Below are 22,538 nucleotides of genomic sequence, written 5' to 3' on the forward strand. Positions count from 1 at the left end.
TAGGGAAAACCACTAGACCATTCAGGTATGACCTAAATCGAATCCCTTATGATTATACAGTGGAAGTGACAAACAGATTGAAGGGATTAGGTCTGATAGACAGAGTGCCTGAAGAACTATGGATGCAGGTTCATAACATTGTACAGGAGGCAGTGATCAAGACCATCCCCAAGAAAAAGAAAGGCAAAATGGTTGTGAGAGGAGGCCTTACAAATAGCTGAGAAAAGAAGAGAAGTGAGAAGCAAAGGAGAAAAGATATACCCATTTGAATGCAGAGTTCCAAAGAATAGCAAGGAAAGATAAGAAAGCCTTCTTCAGTGATTAATGCAAAGAAATAGAGGAAAACAATAGAATGGGAAAGACTAGAGATCTTTTCAATAAAATAAGAGATATCAAGGGAACATTTCATGCAAAGATGGGCACAATAAAGGACAGAAATGGTATGTACCTAACAGAAGCAGAAGATATTAAGAAGAGGTGACAAGAATACACAGAGGAACTATACAAAAAGACCTTCATGACCCAGATAACCATGATGGTGTGGTCACTCACCCAGAGCCATACATCCTAGAATGTGAAGTCAAGTGGGCCTTAGGAAACATCACTATGAAATTCCAGTTGAGCTATTTCAAATCCTAAAAGATGATGCTGTGATAGTGCTGCACTCAATATGCCAGGATACTTGGAGAACTCAGCAGTGGCCACAGGACTGGAAAAGGTCAGTTTTCATTCCAATCCCAAAGAAAGGCAATCCAAAAAATAGTCAAACTACCACACAATTGCACTCATTTCACATGCTAGCAAAGTAATGCTCAAAATTCTCCAAGCCAGGCTTCAATAGTATGTGAACCATGACCTTACAGATGTTCAAGCTGGATTTAGAAAAGGCAGAGGAACCAAGATCAAATTGCCAGCATCCGCTGGATCATCGAAAAAGCGAAAGAGTTCCAGAAAAACATCTACTTTTGCTTTATTAACTATGCCAAAGCCTTTGACTGTGTGGATCACAATAAACTGTGGAAAATCTGAAATAGATGGGAATACCAGACCACCTTACCTGCCTCCGAGAAATCTGTGTTTAGGTCAAGAAGCAACAGTTAGAACTGGACATGGAACAATGGACTGGTTCCAGATCGGGAAAGGAGTGCATCAAGGCTGTATATGTCACCCTGCTTATATAACTTAGATGCAGAGTACATCATTTGCAATGCTGGGCTGGATGAAGCACAAGCTGGAATCAAAATTGCTGGGAGAAATATCAATAACCTCAGATATGCAGATGACACCACCCTTATGGCAGAAAGCGAAGAAGAACGAAAGAGCCTCTTGATGAAAGTGAAAGTGGAGAGTGAAAAAGTTGGCTTAAAGCTCAACATTCAGAAAACTAAGATCATGGCATCTGGTCCTATCACTTCACGGTGAATAGATAGGGAAACAATGGAAACAGTGACAGACTTTATTTTTGGCGAGCTCCAAAATCACTGCAGATGGTGACTACAGCCATAAAATTAAAAGACGCTTGCTCCTTGAAAGAAAAGCTATGACCAACCTAGACAGCATATTAAAAAGCAGAGACATTACTTTGCTGACAAAGGTCCATCTAGTCAAAGCTTTGTTTTTTCCAGTGGTCATGTATAGATTTGTGGGCTGAACCATGAAGAAAGCTGACTGCCAAAGAATTGATGCTTTTGAACTGTTGTGTTGGAGAAGACTCTTGAGAGTCCCTTGGACAGCAAGGAGATCAAACCAGTGAATCCTAAAGGAAATCAATCCTGAATATTCATTGGAAGGACTGATGCTGAAGCTGAATCTCCAATACTTTGGTCACCTAATATGAAGAAGAGACTCATTTGAAAAGACCCTGATGCTGGGAGAGACTGAAGGTGGGAGGAGAAGGGGATGACAGAGAATGAGATGGTTGGATGGCATCACCGACTTGATGGACATGAGTTTGTGTAAGCTCTGGGAGTTGGTGATGGACAGAGAAGTCTGGCCTGGTGCAGTCCATGGGGTCACAAAGAGTCAGATATGACTGAGCGACTGAACTGAACTGAACTGATGGCACTCTATGAGGCCTGCAGTCTGAGAGTGGCAAGGGAAATTCAAGTTCCATTAAATGCCTTGTATGAGAGCCTGACATCATATATTTTAAGAAATTAAATGAGCTCTTTGGTCAGTCTCAATAATGTCTGGAACTCTGAAGGGGAGAGTATTTTGGTGAGGCCCCTTATTGTGGATTTACTATGTGTAGAGACATAAGTGATCTTGAGTTATAGGTTGGGTATCTATGAGACAAGATATTCTCAGGATTCTTTACCTCAAAGAGGCAATCTTGGATAGGGAATTGCTGCTGCCATTGGCTAGACCAGTTGAGCAGATCATTGACAATGGCCCAAGAGTTGTAGAAATGGCAGATGGGGCTGCCTGTTGACCTGGGCAGCTGGTGCAAAGGAGACTGCATGAAGTGTGGTCAGTTGTACAGACTCTTGGGTTCGGTCTCATTATCAGGAACATCTCAGTGAAGAACTAAAAAGCAAAAACCCCATATCATATGATGGTGGTGGTGCCAACTTGAAAGTATATAAAGTCCCTTTGCTGGTCATTCAGTTGACCCCAGGGGACTCGCCAGATGATCTAGGTGTCTAGGAAAGGGGAGTTGCTAATTTTCTGTGGCACCCTGACATCTGACAAAGGACTAAGGATGGGGGGCATCCCACCTACAAATGTGATATACAGGAGGTTTGGCTCTACACTGAGCTTTCGAGGAGCTATTTCCATGATCTAAGGCAGTGGGAAGCTGAGTAGAGAGAGTCACACAGCCTCTGTGTCTAGCAGAGCCCAATATGTTACCCTGTAATGGCATATAGCATGGAGATGAGGAGGGCTGTTTCCTGTACCGGAAGTCTAGGAGCAAATTATGGTTCTGTATGGTCCAGAGACTCCAGGAGGCATGAGAGGACACTGCTGAAGCCTTTATAGTGAAGTCTCTAGGAGTCACCAATGGCGTGCCTGCTATATTACAATTTGGGCAGATAATAGAGCCTTTTGTTACACAAGATCCCAATCAAGGTAGGCCAATATGTGAGCAATAGAATAAATGGGCTTAAGTAAAATTTCTAAGTGAGAAATACATTGTCTCCAAAACCCAAAAGGCTAAAAAGAGTCAGACTTTATTTTAACATTATAAATGCTGGTTTTGACAGTGTCAGGAATGGAATGGTCATCAGCTGAACAATTTTCAGGAATTTAACCAAAGTGGCAGGACCTTGTACAATGCATAAGACAATGACCCAGCCCTGTTTGTGAGTTATTTTATGAATGTTTGCATGTCTTCAATAAGTGTGTCAAATTAATGTCTTTGGAAGAGGGCGTGAGTGGTATGATGTCATTACTGTGCTCCTGAAGAAAGCTGAATGCATGACATCTCGTCTATAAAGATTTTGTCTGATGGCCTGGCTTGTTGAGATACCTCAGTGTAGCTGGGCAAAGGGAGATTGTGTCCCTTTGAAGCCAAAGGCAAACTGTGTGTGAAAGGCTGTTGAAACAGGCACTGAACATGACAGAAATAGGCACTAAAGATGACATCTGGGCTCCCCAGGACAAAGGAGCCTGGCAGGTCCATGGGGTCGCAAAAAGTTGGACATGACTGAAGCGACTTAGTACGCGTGTCCCTAGCAGAAGCGTCTTTAGTTGACTCCTTGTCTCTCATGGACCTCCTTTGGGGCTTTCCCAGTGGCTCAGTGGTAAAGAACCCACCTGCCAATGCAGGAGACATAAGAGATGTGGGTTCAACCCCTAGGTTGGGAAGATCCCCTGGAGACGGGAATGGCTACCCACTCCAGTATTCTTGCCTGGAGAATCCCATGGACAGAGGAGCACAGTGGGCAACAGTCCATGGGGTGGCAAGAGTCAGACATGACTGAGCGACTAACTCTTTCACATGACAGATTAGCCAAGTCTATGACTGCAAAGTATTTACCAGTTATTGATTGGATGTAATTTATGATTTCAGTAATTGGTATGGAAGCCTTAATGGGTGGGGTGTCAGCATTAAGGTTGCAATAATCCATTGTGAGGTTTTATTCAGTCTTTCCAGGTTTAAGAACAGGGTAAATTAGGCTTTAAAATAATGAAGCAGTGGGGATAATCAATCTTTTTCTAAATAGGTCTTGAAAATGACTTTTAAACCTCCAAGGCTCTGTTTAAACTGGGCCATCTTAACTATTTTAACTAATGGGAGGGGGCAGGGTCCATGTGCTCCTATTTTGGTAAGCCAATTCTAAGTGCCAAAACGTAATTCGGTTTTAATTTATTACTCATTGGGTCATAGCATCCTACTCAGTATGGAATATTTCAGGGCAATGAGTTAAGGCTATGGGGAATCTAGGCAGGGCATTAGTTCTGATGATTAAGGTGAGGTATACCTATTTGTCTTCCGTACATATCCTGAAATGTCCTCAGTAACTCCCATAAGGTTTTAGGGGGTACCTTATTTAAATTTAGGGGAATCCCCACATGTAAATCTAATTTGATCCCTAGTACTGGTTAAAAGTCATGAAAGTTTGATAATTGGTTCATTTCAGCAGATGTTAAAAGCTAATTCAGAGCTTAGGTTGTCAAGGTGCAAAAAACAGTTAGCAGTCTTCAATCTTTTTTTAATTTTTTGTATGAATTCTTTTAGTAAATTTTGAATTTCTAGTTGGGTCACTTTGTGACCTCTGTTTCAGTTTGTTGTTTATTTCCTCCTCCTGTATTTATTTGATTTTTTTCTTTTGGTGGTTACTATACAGTTTTGTGGTGAGGGACTTGGGGGCTTCTTCACTACCCTGCTGCTACTGCTGCTGCTGCTGCTGCTAAGTCGCTTCAGTCATGTCCGACTCTGTGCAACCCCATAAACGGCAGCCCACCAGGCTCCCCCGTCCCTGGGATTCTCCAGGCAAGAACACTGGAGTGGGTTGCCATTTCCTTCTCCAATGCATGAAAGTGAAAAGTGAAAGTGAAGTCGCTCAGTCGTGTCCGACTCTTAGCGACCCCATGGACTGTAGCCCACCAGGCTCCTCCGTCCATGGGATTTTCCAGGCAAGAGTACTGGAGTGGGGTGCCATTGCCTTCTCCGCTTCACTACCCTACTTGTATTTATAAGTTTCTTCCTCCAGAGTAGCAAATCTGTATCATCAAGACTAGGACCTTCCTCATGGCAATGGCTTCTTTATAGGGTTTAAGGACTCAAGGCTTAAGCTGAATTTAAATTAACCCACTGGCTATGTCACAGGGAGACCTTGGATGATTTTCTCTGTAGCGCTGAAGATTGGGATCTTTTGTTTTGACCAACAGTGACATAGTAGCAGCAGAGACATTTTGTAGAGTCCTCCTGAGCCATCTGCTTTTAGAGTGTGGCCCGCAGTCTTCCACATGGTGGCACTCTTCCTGCCTGGGAACCACCTCCAGTAGACCCACGAGTTGCACAAGGCATCAGTGTTTCCCTAGCTCTTTATAGAATGGAGGCAAGGCTTGGTTGAGACAACCAACCAGTAGTCACGGGGCAAGAGTCATTCCCCTGACGTCACAGGTTATGCTGGAATCTAGATGCATGATTCTGAGACACAGATAGATTGGGGCCAGGACACATGACCCAGGACCACTCTGCTCCCTAAGTACCAATTATCACATCTCCCAGTTCAGTTCAGTTAAACTGATAAAAGAGAGGTGTGGTAGGGCTCAGCAAATGCACCAGAAGCAGCACAGCTCAAAGTACACGCTTGCCAGCAAGCAGTGCCTCAGAAAACAAGGAAGCCAGTTAGCAAACCAAAGCAAGAGAATAAAGGACCCGGGATGGTGGCTATTGCCTGAACACAGCTTATTATGCCAGAGGTTGTGGTTATCCCGTAGAGGGGGACCCACACAAAACTTGGTTCAGATGTTGAAATGGATGATGCTATCCACCCACCACATGGATATGAAAAGGCTTCTAAGTCACGGAATGAAGGTTTATGGGAAGAGCAATATGAGCTCCCTAGCAGGTTCAGAAATGGCTTGAGAGCAGGAAAAGGAGGCCATCATGGTTTTTATGGTGACTTGGAGATGCGGCTGCAGGGAGGATTCTCATGCAGGGGCCAGGACTTGTGTGGTTGGGACCTCCCACTGGCACCACAGGTGGAAGTACTTGAGCATTCTTAGCAGCATGTCCAGATATAGGGCAGAAGGTGAAAAGAGTATGGTAGGTTTGGAAAGCTGTCAACCTCAAGTATCCAAAAGGGACTCAGATTCTAGTACAAAGTTTTATCAAGATTCCAAAACTCATTTATCTTAGGTTTGTGAGGGGGCTTCCCAGGTGGCACAGTGCCACTGCAGGAGACAAAAGACGTGGGTTTGATGCCTGAGTCGGGAAGACCCTCTGGAGAAGGAAATGGCAACCTGCTTGAGTATACTTGCCTGGAAAATTCCACGGACAGAGGAGCCTGGAGGGCTACAGTGAATGCGGTCGCAAAGAGTTGGATACAACTGAGCACACACTCACACAGTTAGATATTATTTCAGAATTTTAGAAAGGCAGAAAATTCAATTTCTGAGACACTTTCATTGAGAGATTCCCAATAAGGAATAGTAGAATCCAGGGGTCGGGGATAGGGACTGGTGCATTTTCAAACTACCCCTTCTTGCACCCTGGCCTCCCCAGGTCTCTGAGGAGATTCTCATTCATATGCTGCCACCTCCATAAGAATGAAGCCTCCTTGAGCCATGGGTACTGATAGGAATAAATGATATGGCTTTGAGCAGGGGAAAAACAATGCACACAACCACTCGCATTATTACTTGAAAGGCTGTGGACAGATGGATCACTTTCAACCTCTGAATTGCTTTAATGCCCCCTCACTCCTATAATATGAGCCTCGTGCTGGTCCCAACTTCTCACTTGTCCCTGGAATGCTGTGCCTGTGTTCCTGATACTCCCTCTTCTTGCAAGGCCCTTCAGCAAGCAGATCCTCTCAGCTAGAAGCAGACTTTTCCTAAATACTTGGCACTCCATTTCTCTCTCGCACCATTGATCTTATTCTGTATATTTGTATTTTTTTTTTTTTTACATTCCATATCTCTCCAACCAGACTACAAGCTACCTGACTGCATGCAGGGTTCATGACTGATTCATCTTTGCATTCAGTACTCTATGAGCAAAACACAGTAGATGTCGTGTGTGTCTAATGAATAAATGAAAGAACTAAATCTAAATATTAATATTTTGTGAAAATATGCAGTGGCATTATAGTTATAGCCAGGTAAACTGAGTAAATCACTTAAAGAAAATCCTGGTTTTATTTTTATAGGAAAGATATGCATTTGACTTACAGTCATCAAACTCTTATTCACTCCAGATTTCAGTAAGTTACTAAATAATTTTCCTTTGAGGGAAATAAATTTTTACCTCACCAGTTCCTATGATTCTGCTGTCGCAAAAATGTGGGTAACCTTTTTATACATTTAATTTACTATAATATGATATTTTCCACTATTTAAAGTTTACAAAATGAAACTCTTACAAGCAGAAAGTCTGCTAAGTGTTTTATATCGATCATCTCTTCAGAACAATGCAGTAAACAGTATCATTTTATTATTTATGAAGAAACTGAAGCTGAGAGGCTAAATGACTCCATGGTCAGAGAACTAACATGTGGGGGAAACAAGAATGAACTCAGCCCCCGCATGCTTACAAAGCCCAAGATTTAACTGCAATATATTACCCCACCTAACAATGAGATTTATGGCTTATTTTGATTTTTGTAATTATTTGAGTTAATGAATATTGACCTGGAAGAAAAATGCCTTTACGCTAGCCATGTAGAGGGATAGGTAGACGTGCTTGTTTCTGCCAAGAGTCAAGATGCCATCCTACTGACTTTAATCAAATCATTAGCCTCTAGCTTTTATCTGCAGCTTTCCTAGTGGGATACATTGCTCTGAAAGTTTTGCCTCTGCCCCTGTGGCAATACCACTTTTCTTCCAATAGGCTTTTTAATTAAGACACTGAGCAGTGCGGTTGAATCACCAGAGCAGGTCTGAAATCTCCCCCAGTGTTAACTTGAAAAATCTGCATCAGTTCACCATGGGAGGTAGGAGGTTGGGGGAGGAGGTCTTTGCCCCCTACAATGGAAATCACATTTCCTGAGCACCTCCCATTTTCTGAATTAGAAGCTTTTATACATACTGTCCCATTAGTATATTTTAATTCTCACAACAGCCCTTTAAAACATAACTTGTCATCTCCTTCTACAAAATGAGAAAACAGTGGCTCAACAGGGTGGCAATAGTTAGCAAGAGACCCAAGGTCACGACAGTTGGGGTAAACAACTGAACCATAGTGGGGCGGATTACCAGGTACAGGTTCTTTCTACTCTAATGTAAACACGATAAAATTACACAAAAGAATTACACAAAAACATTGGTGTTGGTGGGGGCTGGAACTCAACCACAATTCTAGTTGGTAAAATAAAATCATAGAACTCAAAGAGACTTTAGTGATGATCAAATCCAACTTTCTCTTTATAAGGATAGGCAAGCTGATGCAGAGGTATGGTGCTCATCCGAGGTCACATGGCTAGTTCAGGGGCAGAGCTGTGATTCAGATCCAGATCAAGGCCAGCGACTTTCCCACTGGAATGCATTGCTGATCCCAGAACTTCTTAACTTCAGACTTAGGGTACCATGAATATTCATGATATTGACAAGATACAGCCAAAGTTCTGGAATGTGAAGTATTTTGCTAAACAGCCTCCTTGCTCGCTACTGCCCTGCTTGTAACATTCATGCAGGCATCTGCTATTTCTTATCTGTAATTTGTTTTGTGATCCCTTGAGAAGCTGCTTGTCTTGAGTGCAGATCAGCAGCCTAGTCAGGTACAACGTAGAGCCCTGCATTTCCTACTAGGCTGTGCCTTGCGTTTCCATCCTATGGAGCTGGTAACGCTTCACTTTTAAGAGGCCATTAATTAGTATGAGATTAAAGAGTACAACTACTTAAGCATTACTTGCCTTACCCACAGGAACACTAAGACTCCAGGCAAGTTTATACTGCTGATTGGAATAATGGAGTAGCCCTCTGTGGACTATCTCAGGCTGGAGAGTACATTGGGGTCGACTCTCACCATCATTCAGATAGTGCCTATCCCTGGCCTTTGAGGAAGACCAGGGCAATGGAATTTAATTCCCAATGCTCCAGAAAGACTATAAAATAACTTTTGAGGAAGTTATAATATTACTTTTTATTTTTTTCATTTCTGAACATTTGGCATAGTGCCAGGCTCACAGTAGATATTCAGATATGGAAGGAATCATTGTTCCAAAACTTTAAATTCTATATAATTACTCAGAATGATGGGGTTTCCCAGGTGGCACCGGGGTTAAAGAACCCACCTGCCAACGCAGGAGGAGTGTGTTTGGTCCCTGAGCTGGGAAGCTCCCCTGGAGAAGGAAATGGCGACTCACTCCAGTATTCTTGCCTGGAGAATCCCATGGACAGAGGAGCCTGGCTGGCTACAGCCCATGCGGTTGCAGAATCGGACACGACTGAGTGACATTCACAAACAGCACATTCACAACAATAAAGGAAAGCAGGGACTTATTGAATCTGTAAGTCATTTGTCTTTTTTTTTTTTTTTAACATATCTTACTCTCAGATAAACTCTTTTTATCTTTCATCCATTGTAAGAGTGTTGTGTTAGGAAGACTCAGGTTACGGGAGGGCCTGCTGTCACATTGTCATGTAAATAACAGCCAATTAAATAACTGAGGACATACTGTATGTTAAGCATCATGCTACATGTTCTTAGCTAGAGATTAAAGCTGACCTTCTGTAGAGCTTAGATATATGGGTAAACAATTGCAACACAGGGATTTATGCAGTGACAGAAACATGAAGTAGGTAGAACAGTAGTAGCAAGGAACAGGTGACCAGATTTATTTGGAGACTTAGGGCTAGAGGGCAGAAAGGCCTGAGAAGGGTTTTGGTTGGGAAATAGGAAGCTGTAACAACAGGGAAGAGGGGAGGTATTACTTGAAGTGGTCGAACAACCTAAACCCACTCTTAAGACAACTCGGCTGATTGAGTATGCCAAGAACAGTAGCAGGTATTTTAACATTATTTTACATCTTACACCCATCATAGAGGCAAAGATCAGTTTCCGTAAGAGGAAGGGTTAAGTGACTTGCCCATAGCCACATGGCCAATAACATGAACTGGAAGCTAAGTGATGCTGTGTTCAGTGGTTTTCAGATCATGTTCTGTACAGTTGCAAGAGTTTAGCAATTGTACCCAGGAGTTTAGGCGAGGGAGGGCTTGTTCTTCTGGCCCACAAGCCTGCTTCTGTCAGAATAGCTACTTTTCAATCTGTTTTACATGACAGACTCACATGTGAGGCTTTATCTAATTAAAGCAATCACTGTCCTTATTCAGATATCAAGAAAACCACACACACACACACACACACACAAATGGCTGTAACTGAGTAAACTAGAGTCTTGGGGCTGTACTCTGCAATTTAGTCAATGTGGTAGATAACTGAAAATTGACTGTCCCAAGCACAACCTAAAATATCACAGCAAAGGAACACAAGCATTCATATTTACTTCTATTCTGAATCAGCAGGTAGCCGGCTGCATTTGAAGGCCAAGGCAGGAGTGTGGTTCAGAGATGGGTACACCTAAATGTTGAACGCAGCAGTGATGGCACTTCCTCCCCAAAGTGCAGGCAGCGGGAGGACTCCTGGCATTATCATGTCAAGCCAGCCAACAATGTTATATCCACTTCTCTGTCGCAAACCTTGTGCCAAAGTCCTCGGCCACTGTTATTGCCTCAGCAAGTCCCCGCTGACAGCAGAGATAGACCTCCTGCCGCCAGGTGCCCCCACAGATAAAGTGGCTGTAATAACTGGAGGAGTCATCCGTGATGCACTTTTAATTGGATCGATTTCCTCTCAATTATATAATCTTTAGAAATCAGATGCGCGTTCATAATCAGAACACGGGGCTTTCTCCAGGTGTAAAGCACAAGACAAACTAGTCCAACACCATTTTAATTAGCTGCTTTCCTATCCTTTGGCAGCTATGGCAACAGAAGCCAAAAAAGCAACGCCATTACCATTTTTTTTTTTTAGTAGCTTGGCTTAGCAGATTTTGCTTCTGTGCGAGCAACGCATATTCTTTGACTTGTCATTAGTCCTGGACCCAGAGTGCACAATACACTGCTTGGTAAACGCCAGAGCCTGAGGAAGCTTGTCACCAAGTCCCTCACCCACCGCTGATCTTCCTAAAAGCACAGGTTTCTTTTATGAACTTTAATTCTAAGGATAAAGCAGATGGTGGATGCTGAGTTCAGAACATGGTGTTGGTGACTATAGACCTTGAAGGCTGATTCTGTACCCATGTATGTGGGAGTAAGTTTTGGATTATCTCTACATAATGGTGCTTTTTGCTGAATGGTGACCTAGGTAGATTCATACTGCTCTCAAGAAATGCAGTGTCAGGTCTGGAAGCAAAGCAGCACGGCACAGCTTATCCCTTCCCTCCCCTCCCCAATCTCAGATTCAATGAAAAGACATGAACACAAGTGACGAAGAAACAGTTATCAATTATTTAATGCTTGATAGAGGGATGGAAATAAATCCCACAACCAAAAATTATGCACTCACTTGGGGAAAATGCACAATGAGGACCCAACAGTTTTTAGTAATGAAAATGAGATGCGTCCACCTCCCCACTTTCTTGGCCCTGGCCTGTGTTGTACAATTCTGCAGACAGCTCCTACCACAGGTCAGTGGATAGAGGTTCATATGAAAAGTGGATGCGCTCTAGAGACTACTCACTAATGTCTACTGACTATAGTAGCATTCATTTTTATTTCCATCTTCCTGTGCTTTGGCATAACTTTTCCAATCCACGTGCTCCTTTAAAAGGCAAGCGATTCCCAGGCTAAAGTCTTCAACACCAATCAACGGGGGTCAATCCATTTTCTGCCCTAGATTCTTGGTCACACCTGAAATTAGAAACCAATCCAAGATATTGCAAAACCCCTAGAGCCAGGAAAGTACTGCTTCCCAGTGGGGAGTGTGGAGCTCCCATGGTGGCAGTAAGCGAATGGTCTCTCAGACTGGTAAAGGCGGTCAGACCTGAGACACCACGTCACAGGGGTGTGATGTCTGAGTGTCCTGGAAAGGTGAAGCAGGTCCCACTGCAGCGTGCACACTGAATGCAGCACGTTCAAGGGAAAGTGCCACCGATGGAGCATGTTAGAGCAGGAAGGCAGGAAGGGACCAGTTACCAAAGCCAAAAGAGGGGGAAATCAACAAGGACTCAGTACAAGGGACGATTTCAAATACAGGGGCAGAAGGCTCTCTACTGAAGCCTTGGAAGGGTCTACGTTCTAATCAAATGTCAGCTAACCTCAAATCACATGTCCTATGGGGGATACTGCATCTGTTAAAGCTCTAAACTTTGAGACGAAAGAATACAAATTTAAAACAACAACAACAATGCTAAAAGTCAGAGCTTCTAAACTTCTAGGACTAGCCAGTTGGAGTCAAGACACAGGCCAAGTCTATTCTACAGTATTGCCAACAACCAAGAGATAAGGGAGCAGAAGAAACGGATATTCCCCAGCCCCTAAGGGGTAGAGTATCTTCTCAGATGGTAGCTGTAAATCTTGATACAATGATCCCAACAGTCCAGGACCAGCAGCTGCCCCTTTGGAGTGAGGGCAATGCCCACCGGACAGGTGAGCCCCTCTCTAATAAGGACACTGTAGCCCCCACCCTTGGGGAAGTGGAGGATTTCCTTGCGACTGCTGTCAGCCACGATGAGATCACCACGGGCGTCCACACACATGCCTGTGATGCAGCGGAAATCCTCGTTCTCCGAGAAGAAGTGGCTGATCTGGCGCCCCAGCTGCCCGTCGGGGCCCACGGAGCCGATGGAGAAGCCGCCCTCCAGGTGGTGCTCGTTCTGCCAGTTCTCCAGGTTGAGACCCAGGCCCTGGGTGAAGTAGACGGTGCCTTCAGCATCACAGGCGACAAACTTGGGCCGCACGGCGCTGCAGAGGCAGCTGTATTTGACCACCCCCGCGCCCCGGTCAACCGTGAAGCACCAGAGCTTCCCACCTTCCACGTCAGTCACCACAAACTGGCCGGACGGGAGGGCTGTGATGCCCCAGGGTTTGCTCAGCTGGCTGCGGTGACAGGCCACGCAGTGGCCGTCCAAGGTGTACACCTTGAGCGAGTTGTCATAGCTGTCAGTCACGCCGATCAGCCCGTGGCAGTTCATGGCCACTGACAAAGGAGTGAGGTTGGGCGGGTCGGCCCCAAAGAAGCTCAGCACAAAGCTATCCATGGCGCTGGAGCTGCGGCGGATTTCCTTCAGAAAGCCTTTGCGGGTAAAGACTTGTATGCGGTAGTTGCCGCGGTCAGCAACCAGCACCTCGCCTTGACTGGTCACGTAGAGACTGACCGGGAGGTTGAACATGCCCGGGGTGCTGCCTTTGGCCCCCATCTTCCTGAGAAAGAGGCACTGCTGGATGTTGGTGGCCGGGTCGGAACCCCGCTGCTTGGCAGGCGAGGCCCTCGGGCTGGCCCCCATGTCCTCGGGGCTCACGTCCATCTCTCTAAAGGTAACTGAGGAAGGGGCTGCAGAGGCCGCCGCCTCCATGGCCCACGAGTCTTCCATGTTGACCGTCCGGGGCTTCTTGACCGCCTGCCCGATCTGGAGGGGGCCGACGTGGCCGACCTTGAGGAGCTCCACGTCCTGTAGGGTGAGGCTCCGGGGGCAGGCTGGCCGTGAGCTCGGGCTCCTCCTCGTCGGCCGCCTCTTCGAGGAGCGCCACGTCGGCCTGCTTGATCTTGGCCAGGAAGTAGTCGCAGCGGGACACAGCCTGCACCTCGGCGACGTTTAGCAGGTAGCTCTGCTCCTCCACCACCTGACTGTTGGACTTCTCCACCTCGGCCACCGAGCCCGTAAAGAACTTCCGGGAGCGAGCCAGCTCTTCCTGGACCCTGCGTTCCTCGTGCCCGTACTCCTGGAGGACCGCCTTATACCGGGCCTGAAGGTCCTTGGAGACGCCTTCCAAGGCCACCTTCCGCCGCTGCAGCTCTCCCATGAGCTCCCGCAGACGCGCCAACTTCCGGCCGAAGTCCTGCCGCCGCTCCTCCGCGGCTTCTTTGACTGGGAGCGTGCAGTGCCCGGGCGGTGGGTGCTCCGCCTCCCGGCACGGCTCCCACACCACCCCAACGCAGCTGCGGCAGAACTGCCGAGGCAGCCGCCGTCCGCAGGAGCGGCACATGAGCAGCCCCACCGCCTCACTGAGCCCCGTCTTGTCGATGATCTTCAGCACCGTCAGGTTATCGGTCAGCTGGGCCAGGCTGGTGATGAGGGTGATCTTGCTGCAAAAGGGACAGCGGACGCCGTTGATGCTGCTGGCCAGGAGCTTCTCCAGGCACCGGCAGCAGATGGTGTGGCCGCAGTGCAGGAGTTTGGGCCGCAGCTGCTCCTCCGTGAAGGACTCCATGCAGATGGGGCATTCCAGCACTTCCCGTAGCGCGTCCAGGTTCAGGTGAGAGGCTGCGGCCGCGGCCATGACTATTCTTTCCAAGGGGCCTGCTAGCACCACCCGGGACTGAACGGCTGAGCGTTCATGCTCTGGAGAGACAAACCCTGCTAAAGAGAAAAAGAAGGCATTATTCCCCTGCCTCTGTGAGTTCATTCACTCAAGAAACATGTAGTGGATCGTGACCATCACTCATTCAGTCGCTGACTGGCGTGGAAGGGCAGACTGGGGAATGATTATAAGGAGTTTTCAGAGTCAAAATGAGACCGTGGAACTTCCTTCTGATGGACATAGAGAAACAGTGCATGTTTTGGAGCAGGGAACTGATATGATCATAGGTTGAATGGAGTCGGGGAAAAGGGAGAGAAACTAGTTTGGAAGATACTGCAAAACTGCCTGGCAAAGGTTCCGGGCAGCCTGAACTAGGGAGCAGGTTGTGGAAATGGAAAGAAGATGACTTTGAGCAATATGCATAAGTACGATCACTAAGATTTGTTAGCCCAGTGGACTGGGGTGGGAAGAGGTGGAGCTAAGAAGGCCAGAGACTCAAGCCCGGATGATCTGAGAAATGGTAGTGCCTTATCAGGACAGTTTATTTTTGGTCTGAAACACACCCGCACCCCACCCCCCAAGCAGTACATGCCATGAATTCTCCCACCCTCCTCCATCCACATATGCTCAAGAAGTAGAACCACAGACATCCCAGTGCTCTGCAGCCTTATGTCAGTGTCAGTTTATACCCCAAAAGTAGAATGAATAATTCCAGCAAGGTGAAGCACAAGGATAAATCCAGCCCTTCTTAAATGCAAATCCTACAGCTGCACCTGTGCAGTCTTGTGATCTGCAGATGGTCAACCGTCAAGGAGCAGGAGGAGGAAGAGGAGAAGCTAGCCTGGTTTAAAAGGCAATGCAGCAAGCTGAGGAAAGCTTTGCAAATGGCATCAATTCCTTCTCCACCCATAGTCTGTGTGGAAATATGTATTACAAATTGTCCCCCGTATTTAGCTTTGCATCACAGTCTGACAGATATTTAGGAGCGGCCATGAACCATTTGTCTAAGGTCTATCCAACCTCCCTGAAATCCCATTTTCCTTCTACTGGAAGAGACAGAGTATACATCTAGTGCCTACTATATGCTAGACATCAGGCTAGATGCTCCATTATCTGTGTGCACCCAGGCGCTCAGTCATGTCTGACTCTGTGACCCCATGGGCTATAGCTCACCAGGTTCCTCTGTCCATAGAACTTTCCCTGCGAGAACACTGGAGCTGGTTGCTATTTCCTCCTTTAAGGGATCTTCCCAACCCAGGGATCGAACCTGCGTCTCCTGCATTGGCAGGCAGATTTGTTACCACTGTGCCACCTGGGAAGGCCCAGATGCTCCATACACTTAATCTCATTTAATCTTCATAATGACCCTGGGATGCAGACACTATTTTTATTACCATATTTTACAGATGAAGAAGCTAAGGCTCAGAAAAATGCTCAGGGTCACATGGTACAAACATGGGGGAAGCATACAGAACCGATACCTTTGTTTAACCCAACATTACTTCAAGCTTTTTCTTTTCCTGTCACGTAACACTTACTAACATTGGTCTCTGGACCATGCTCTCAGAAATGCTGCCTTATAGCGTATAATTTTCTCCACAATTAATAAAGAATGAGGTTTAGCTGCCATAGAGTGGGTTAGATTGACTTATTAATTGAGTGACCCACTCCCACACACCAGCCTGGCAACCTATTACAACTCAAATCCATGCCTCAACAAAAATAACACATTACCACCTGTCATGAACCTAAAAGGTCTCATGTGAACATCTGAAGCTGGGAATGCTAAAGACTTAAATGTCATGGGTCTGGGTGCAATAGTATAGAAGTATGGATAGAAACCTCAACTCAGGATCCATGCAGACATCCTCAATTCTAAACCAATAGCTTCAGCTCTCTCTCTCATCACCTGGGACAGCAGACTGAGGGCAACATTTGGTATCTGGATCCAGAGCATGTTACCTCACAATGCACAGGGACGTCTGTTCTTCTCAGAACTGGCACTGCAGTCAGCTAATTAAACAAGTCTGCCAACTTGTAAAAATACCAGCACATTCTTTCTCCAGTTTTCTGAAATATCATACCACCTCCTTCAATTAAAAAGCTTCCTGCCTCCCTCTTCAAGCCATCCACTTAAAAAAATGAATTTACTATGCCCACGTCTATGTCCCAAAATATCTCAGCTGTCTCCAGCTCCACCAGGCTCTCTGAGGCAGAAGAGAACGTCAAGGATTCCTTTCCTAAAGCTGCCATGCTTTGCCAGGAAGCATGAAGTCCCATCAGTAAAGCATCAGGCATGGAGATAGCCTCAGACCTGAAAAAGGCCTGAGCCATGTCTTGGGAACTTGAGAACACTGCTTTCAGCAGGACCCTCATCTGATACGCAGCTATGTGACATGCAGATACAGCTCCTCTCTTCCAGAAGGATACACCTGGTTAAAACCAAAAGGAATTCAGATGGGAAGTCAATTTGAACTCAATTTCCCTTGAAAAGATGTACCTGTGAAAGGAACTATCTTATCGTCCCAAGTCTTTAAGTTAGCTGCCCATTTTCTGCCAACTGTGAAATCTAAAACCAATCAGAACAAACCCTCAACCTGTTATTTATAATTCTGGCTGCCTTCCTGATACTACAAATGCATTTCCCGTTGTGCACTTTGTACTGTCAGCTCCTGACCCATCACTGTCACTTCATCTCACCTCAGCTTACCCCACCCCCCGACTAATTTCTTTGATCTCTTGATTCATACTGTGCACTTCATAGTGATATTAGCCTAGCTCTGATTCAGCACCAGATGAGAATCCACCCCTTAAGCTGTTTTTGTTCCAGCTGCCCTAAGACTCAGGAAAATTCTGTAGTCAAACCCTGGCTGCTTTTGACACCACTAGCCTTTCCCAGTCCATGAATTTGGGAGCAGAATAATAACAAAAACCCATGAATCTTGAAGTCAGACAGAACTGGGATCAAATCAGCATGTCATTTACAAGTTGTGGGCCAGGAGGCAAGTTATTTAACCTTACTAAACCTGTTTTCTTGCTTTATAAGCAGTTTATTGTGATAATTAGGGATAATGCATATAAAGTGTTTAGCCTGGAAACTGGCAGATATGCAGAGAAAAATTGCTCTGTATCATAATTTTAATAACAATCAGAACACTATTAACATTAGTACCAGGATGAGCAAAGCATTCAGTTTACAAACTGCATTGGAAAGGATGAAGACTCTTTACTCTTATGGCATATAAAGGCACATACTGCTGCTGCTGCTGCTGCTGCTAAGTCACTTCAGTCGTGTCCAACTCTGTGTGACCCCATAGACGGCAGCCCACGAGGCTCCCCCGTCCCTGGGATTCTCCAGGCAAGAACACTGGAGTGGGTTGCCATTTCCTTCTCCAATGCATGAAAGTGAAAAGTGAAAGTGAAGTCACTCAGTGTGTCCGACCCTCAGCGACCCCATGGACTGCAGCCTACCAGGCTCCTCCGTCCATGGGATTTTCCAGGCAAGAGTACTGGAGTGGGGTGCCATCGCCTTCTCTGATAAAGGCACATAAAGATTGCTAATGAACTGTTCAGCTCTGAAGGAATTTGATTTGAGGACACTATCCATGTCAGAAACTGATGGGCATGTGAATTCACAGCTTCTCTTGTGCAGAAAATACCAAGAGGGGTACACAATTAACTATGCAATAAATAATAGTTTTTTAGTAGTAGCAGGAGCAGCGGCAGTGGCTGCCAGCCAATGAGAAGGAATGAATAGGCACTTTTCAAAAGGCGACAGTACCCAAGACATTGGATAATACATTTCAAAAATTAAAATTCTGAACTTTCTCTGGAGATTGTTTTCACTGATCTCAGAATCAAAGGATTAGAGATGACCTTCAAATCTCCACCCAATGCTTGAATCCCTACCATGAGATAGTGTCTATTCCCTATACTTCTGTTAGCCCCTTGGGGGACTTAGGCTATGAACAAAACTGGAGGACTTTAAGCAATTAATTAAACAACAGATCTTCATTGAGCACATACTATGAGTCCAGCTCCATGAAAACACTGGGGATACAATTTTGAGCAAAAATAGACAGGAACAGAGCTCTTCACGTAGAAACTAGAAAACATGTGAAACTACCTGCACTTTCTCTGACAGGACATGAAAGTTCATCCTATTACTGATATGCTCCCCTGGTTTGGATTTTTTGCAAGACTTTCACATTTCATGACAGCTTTATAAACCTTATTTATTCCTCCAGCTTGAATTGAGTGCCTATCAAGTGCATAACGGTCACTCTCCAGGAGGGGCTAGCAGGGCTGATGTTAAGAAATTCAGTGAGGTGTTCATCCGACACTCACCCAGTTCTGTAGCGGGGAAAGGATTCTGAATGTCAGATTACTCAGGGCATTTAAGGTACCTGCCAAGAGCTAAGATAAACTCCACAAGTAGGTACTTATAGGGAAATGCAAGCATGACCCCACAGCTGCACCTGTCTGGGACACACAAAACAACCCAGGAGGACATGTCTGTGGGAAAGAAAACTCTAGTTACAGCAGGTCAAAGGCAGGTTAAATCAATAATGGAGTCTGCTGGAAAAACACTTGTTTGTCTTACTGTCCTCCAAAACTGTAGGACTGAGAAAGGATTTCTGCATCTTCGGGTGACGCAAGGAATATAGGACAAGGGGAAAGTCAGCAGTCTTTTCGGGCAACTACCAATTCATCTCAACCCACTCAACTCTGAGCTCCTTTCTCTGTATATAACACACACCCATTTAATCATGAGATTTTGATGAAAGGATCAGGAAGCGGATCCTGGGAAAGGTACAGGAGGGGAGGGGAATTTGGGGGAGACCGGAGGGGGCTGCTTAGGTTCACAGATTTGGCAAAGCTACACTCAGTCCCCTTCTGGCATCAGCTTCCTCTCATAATTGCTAGCTCTCAAAGCACCATTCACTGAAAGTCAGGCACTTTTTACAAATTACCTCTTGTCATCACTATGTGACATATGTGTTATTCCTCTTTTTAAATAAGGAAACGAGGCTCAAAGAAAAGCAACCTGCCCAAGGTCTCAAAGCTACTAAGCGGCAGAAACTAAGATTCACATCCAGGTGTGTCAACTCCCAGCCATAAAAAGCACACCTATTCAAAAGATGTATTACAGTTTTCTAGCTGATGACACTACCATTAGCTCTAGGCACTCTGGCTCCGAGGTTGGTAAAGACACTTAAATCTGCCTATGCTACTCGAAGGAACTAAGGGAGGTAGAGTCACAGAGGCAGCACGTCAGTATGCACGAACAAAGATCCATTTCAAGGGCCTGGGAAACGCTTGACCACCAACCACTCTCCAGAGGGCTCTTAAGTTTTGGAAACACCTTCCTACTAAAACTAGTATAATGTAACTTGTAAGTCAGATAGATCTGGACTCACATCCCTGCTTTGCAATATGGTATGGAGCCTTGGGTAAATCATTCAAGCTGTTCGTTTTTTTCATCTGTAAAATGTAGAATAGCACCTGGATTGTTAGTAAGACCATCGGCAGGATTAACTGAGACAATGCACACCCAATAAATGGTAGTTATTTTTGTTTTCAATAGATTGATGTTGATAAGAGCAAGTACTTGCCCATGAACACCTAGTGAATTAGCAGCAGAGGAAGGATTTTGAACTTCAGATCTCTAATTCCCGGCCTGACTCAGTTTCCATGACACATCTTCACTAGGGGTTTGCACGGATATTCCAGCTGAGTCTCCGGTCTTCCAATGCGGTCCTACCCTGTTTCTGAACTGCAGCTTGTCCTCGAGCTGACAGAGCAGATGTCGTTATTCTGTCCCAAGGGAAAGAAGCCCACGAGAGTTCATTCAGAACAGGAGTTACTTTCCAGAGTATGGGTGCCATCAGCCTCGGCCCCTGCTATGAAGTGATTTTTCTAGCCAATGGCCTCCGTACCTCATCCTCTAGTTTCTTGCACCTCATCCTGTCTGCCAACAATAAGCTCCTCCCCTTATGCACCCACGGGTCCTGGTCTAAGAGCAAATCAAGAACAAAGTCCAGGGCTACTCCCTACCTAGTCAGATGGATTTATTCCCTTTAGAGTTTAATTTGATAGTGACACAGACTGGGCAGTCCTTTCATGAAAGAGGAATGGGCTGAGATAGATATAGTAAGACTGAGCAGGTCCCAGCAAAGAAAAAGCAAGCAAAGAGAGAATATACCAGGTTACAGAGATCTGAATATGAGCCTGTTTTTGCTCTCTCTAGCTATGGAACCTTGGACAAGTCACTGCCTTAGCCTTAGTTTCCTTACATGTAAAACTGAATACTGTAGCTTGCTTAGTAGGGCCGTTATGAAAACTGAGTAAAGAAAGCAGATATGAAAGTTAAAAACTACTAAATCACTATGCATTCACTATGCACCAGACACTAAGCATTCTAATTTACTTTCTTATAAATTACCATCATAGTAATCTATGACATAGGTCCTGTTACTAAACCCGTTTTACAGATGAAGAGCCAAGCATGGGGAGTTTAAGTAACTCACTCAAGACCACACAATCAGGAAGAGATAGAGCCGAGATCTGAATCCAGGATATGTGACTCTAGAGCAGAGTTCCTCGGCTTTGGCACTGTTGACATTTTGGGCTGGATACTTCTTTTGTTGTGGAGGCTGTTCAGTGCTCTGTAGGATGTTTAATAGTATTCCTGGTGTCTGCCTATTAGGGGCCGCTGGTACTCCACACCCCAATTGTGACAACCAAGAATGTGTCCAGACATTGCCCGATGCCCCCTGGGGGACAAAACCACTGCCAGTTAGGAACCATTTCTTTAGAACTTGGCACAGGACTAAATGCTCAATGCTTCTGATATCCTTTTTTCTTGTCTCCCAGTTCAAATACCTCATTCACAGAGCCACTGTTATGCACCTTCTGTAGAATTAATTCTATCTACTTATATAACTGATAAGGAAGATAAGACCTGACCTCAGGTTCCTCATTCCCTGGAGGTCTCGAATACTCTCTGTCACCACAGCTTGGAGGGACACACAAAGAGGAGCTTGGGCAGATGACCTTGAATAGTCTCCTGCTTTATGACTGGCCATTCTCTTTTCCTCTGAAGCCAACCATTTTCAGTGGGTCCGCGTTCAGAGTGGAATGAGTAGTCACACCAAGGCTGCCTCATGATGAGGTGAAGTGAAAGTCACTCAGTCATGTCCAACTCTTTGCGACCCCATCAACTATACAGTCCATGGAATTCTCCAGAAGCCTTTCCCTTCTCCAGGGGATCTTCCCAACCCAGGGATCGAACCCTGGCCTCCCGCATTGCAGGCGGATTCTTTACCAGCTGACACACATAATGAGAGATGTCTGGTTAACAAGTGAGGGAGAGTCTGCCCCTTGCAGGGAAACTCAGGTTCCATTAGGAGTCCTGATTGTAAGGGGTGACGACTTCCTTGCTGAATCCCTGCACTCTGCGAAACTTGACACGCTCATAGACAGTTTCATACATTGCTTCTAGGTCTTTGGGTCCCCAGAACTCCCTTTGCTTCCTATGCAGACACTTCAGGAAAATTCCTTTGGCAATCCAAGACACCAACCCATAACTCTATTCAGTCTCTTAATTCTACAGACCAGCCAGTACCTGTCCACCCCACCGTTCCACCCTTGCTAAATCTTGTTCTCAACTCTCCTAAGAATCCCAGCCTTTGGGGGTCTTCACTGCAACCCCCACCAACTCCTCCCTCATGTGTCCTGGAATCCCCAAAGATCCTTTCATCTATTTCCAAGTCGCTGCAGCCTTCAGCCCTGCATCGCAGTTAAACACCCAATCCCACACCTCAGATCTGTGCTCTGCCTCAATCTGAGCCCCCACCCTCTGGGTGCCATCAGGGACCCTGCCCCCCTTCCCGCCCCCACCCCCC

The 22,538-nt window shown here is 45.6% G+C and overlaps 2 protein-coding genes across 2 annotated transcripts in view; one reads left to right on the forward strand and one right to left on the reverse strand.

Annotated features, from left to right (window-relative positions):
- LOC104985123 (astrotactin-2) overlaps window positions 1-22,538 on the forward strand; it is a 553,919-nt gene that overhangs the window by 296,123 nt on the left and 235,258 nt on the right. The window lies entirely within an intron of this gene.
- TRIM32 (tripartite motif containing 32) overlaps window positions 11,597-22,538 on the reverse strand; it is an 11,525-nt gene continuing 583 nt past the window's right edge. The window contains 2 exon segments of the mRNA XM_010835129.1: window positions 11,597-13,802; window positions 13,804-14,690. Coding sequence (XP_010833431.1) covers window positions 12,648-13,802; window positions 13,804-14,610 — 1,962 coding nt within the window. The 5' untranslated portion in view covers window positions 14,611-14,690 and the 3' untranslated portion in view covers window positions 11,597-12,647.

The sequence above is a fragment of the Bison bison genome, unplaced genomic scaffold (genome assembly GCF_000754665.1).
Source record: "Bison bison bison isolate TAMUID 2011002044 unplaced genomic scaffold, Bison_UMD1.0 scf7180017864039, whole genome shotgun sequence".
NCBI lineage: Eukaryota > Metazoa > Chordata > Mammalia > Artiodactyla > Bovidae > Bison > Bison bison.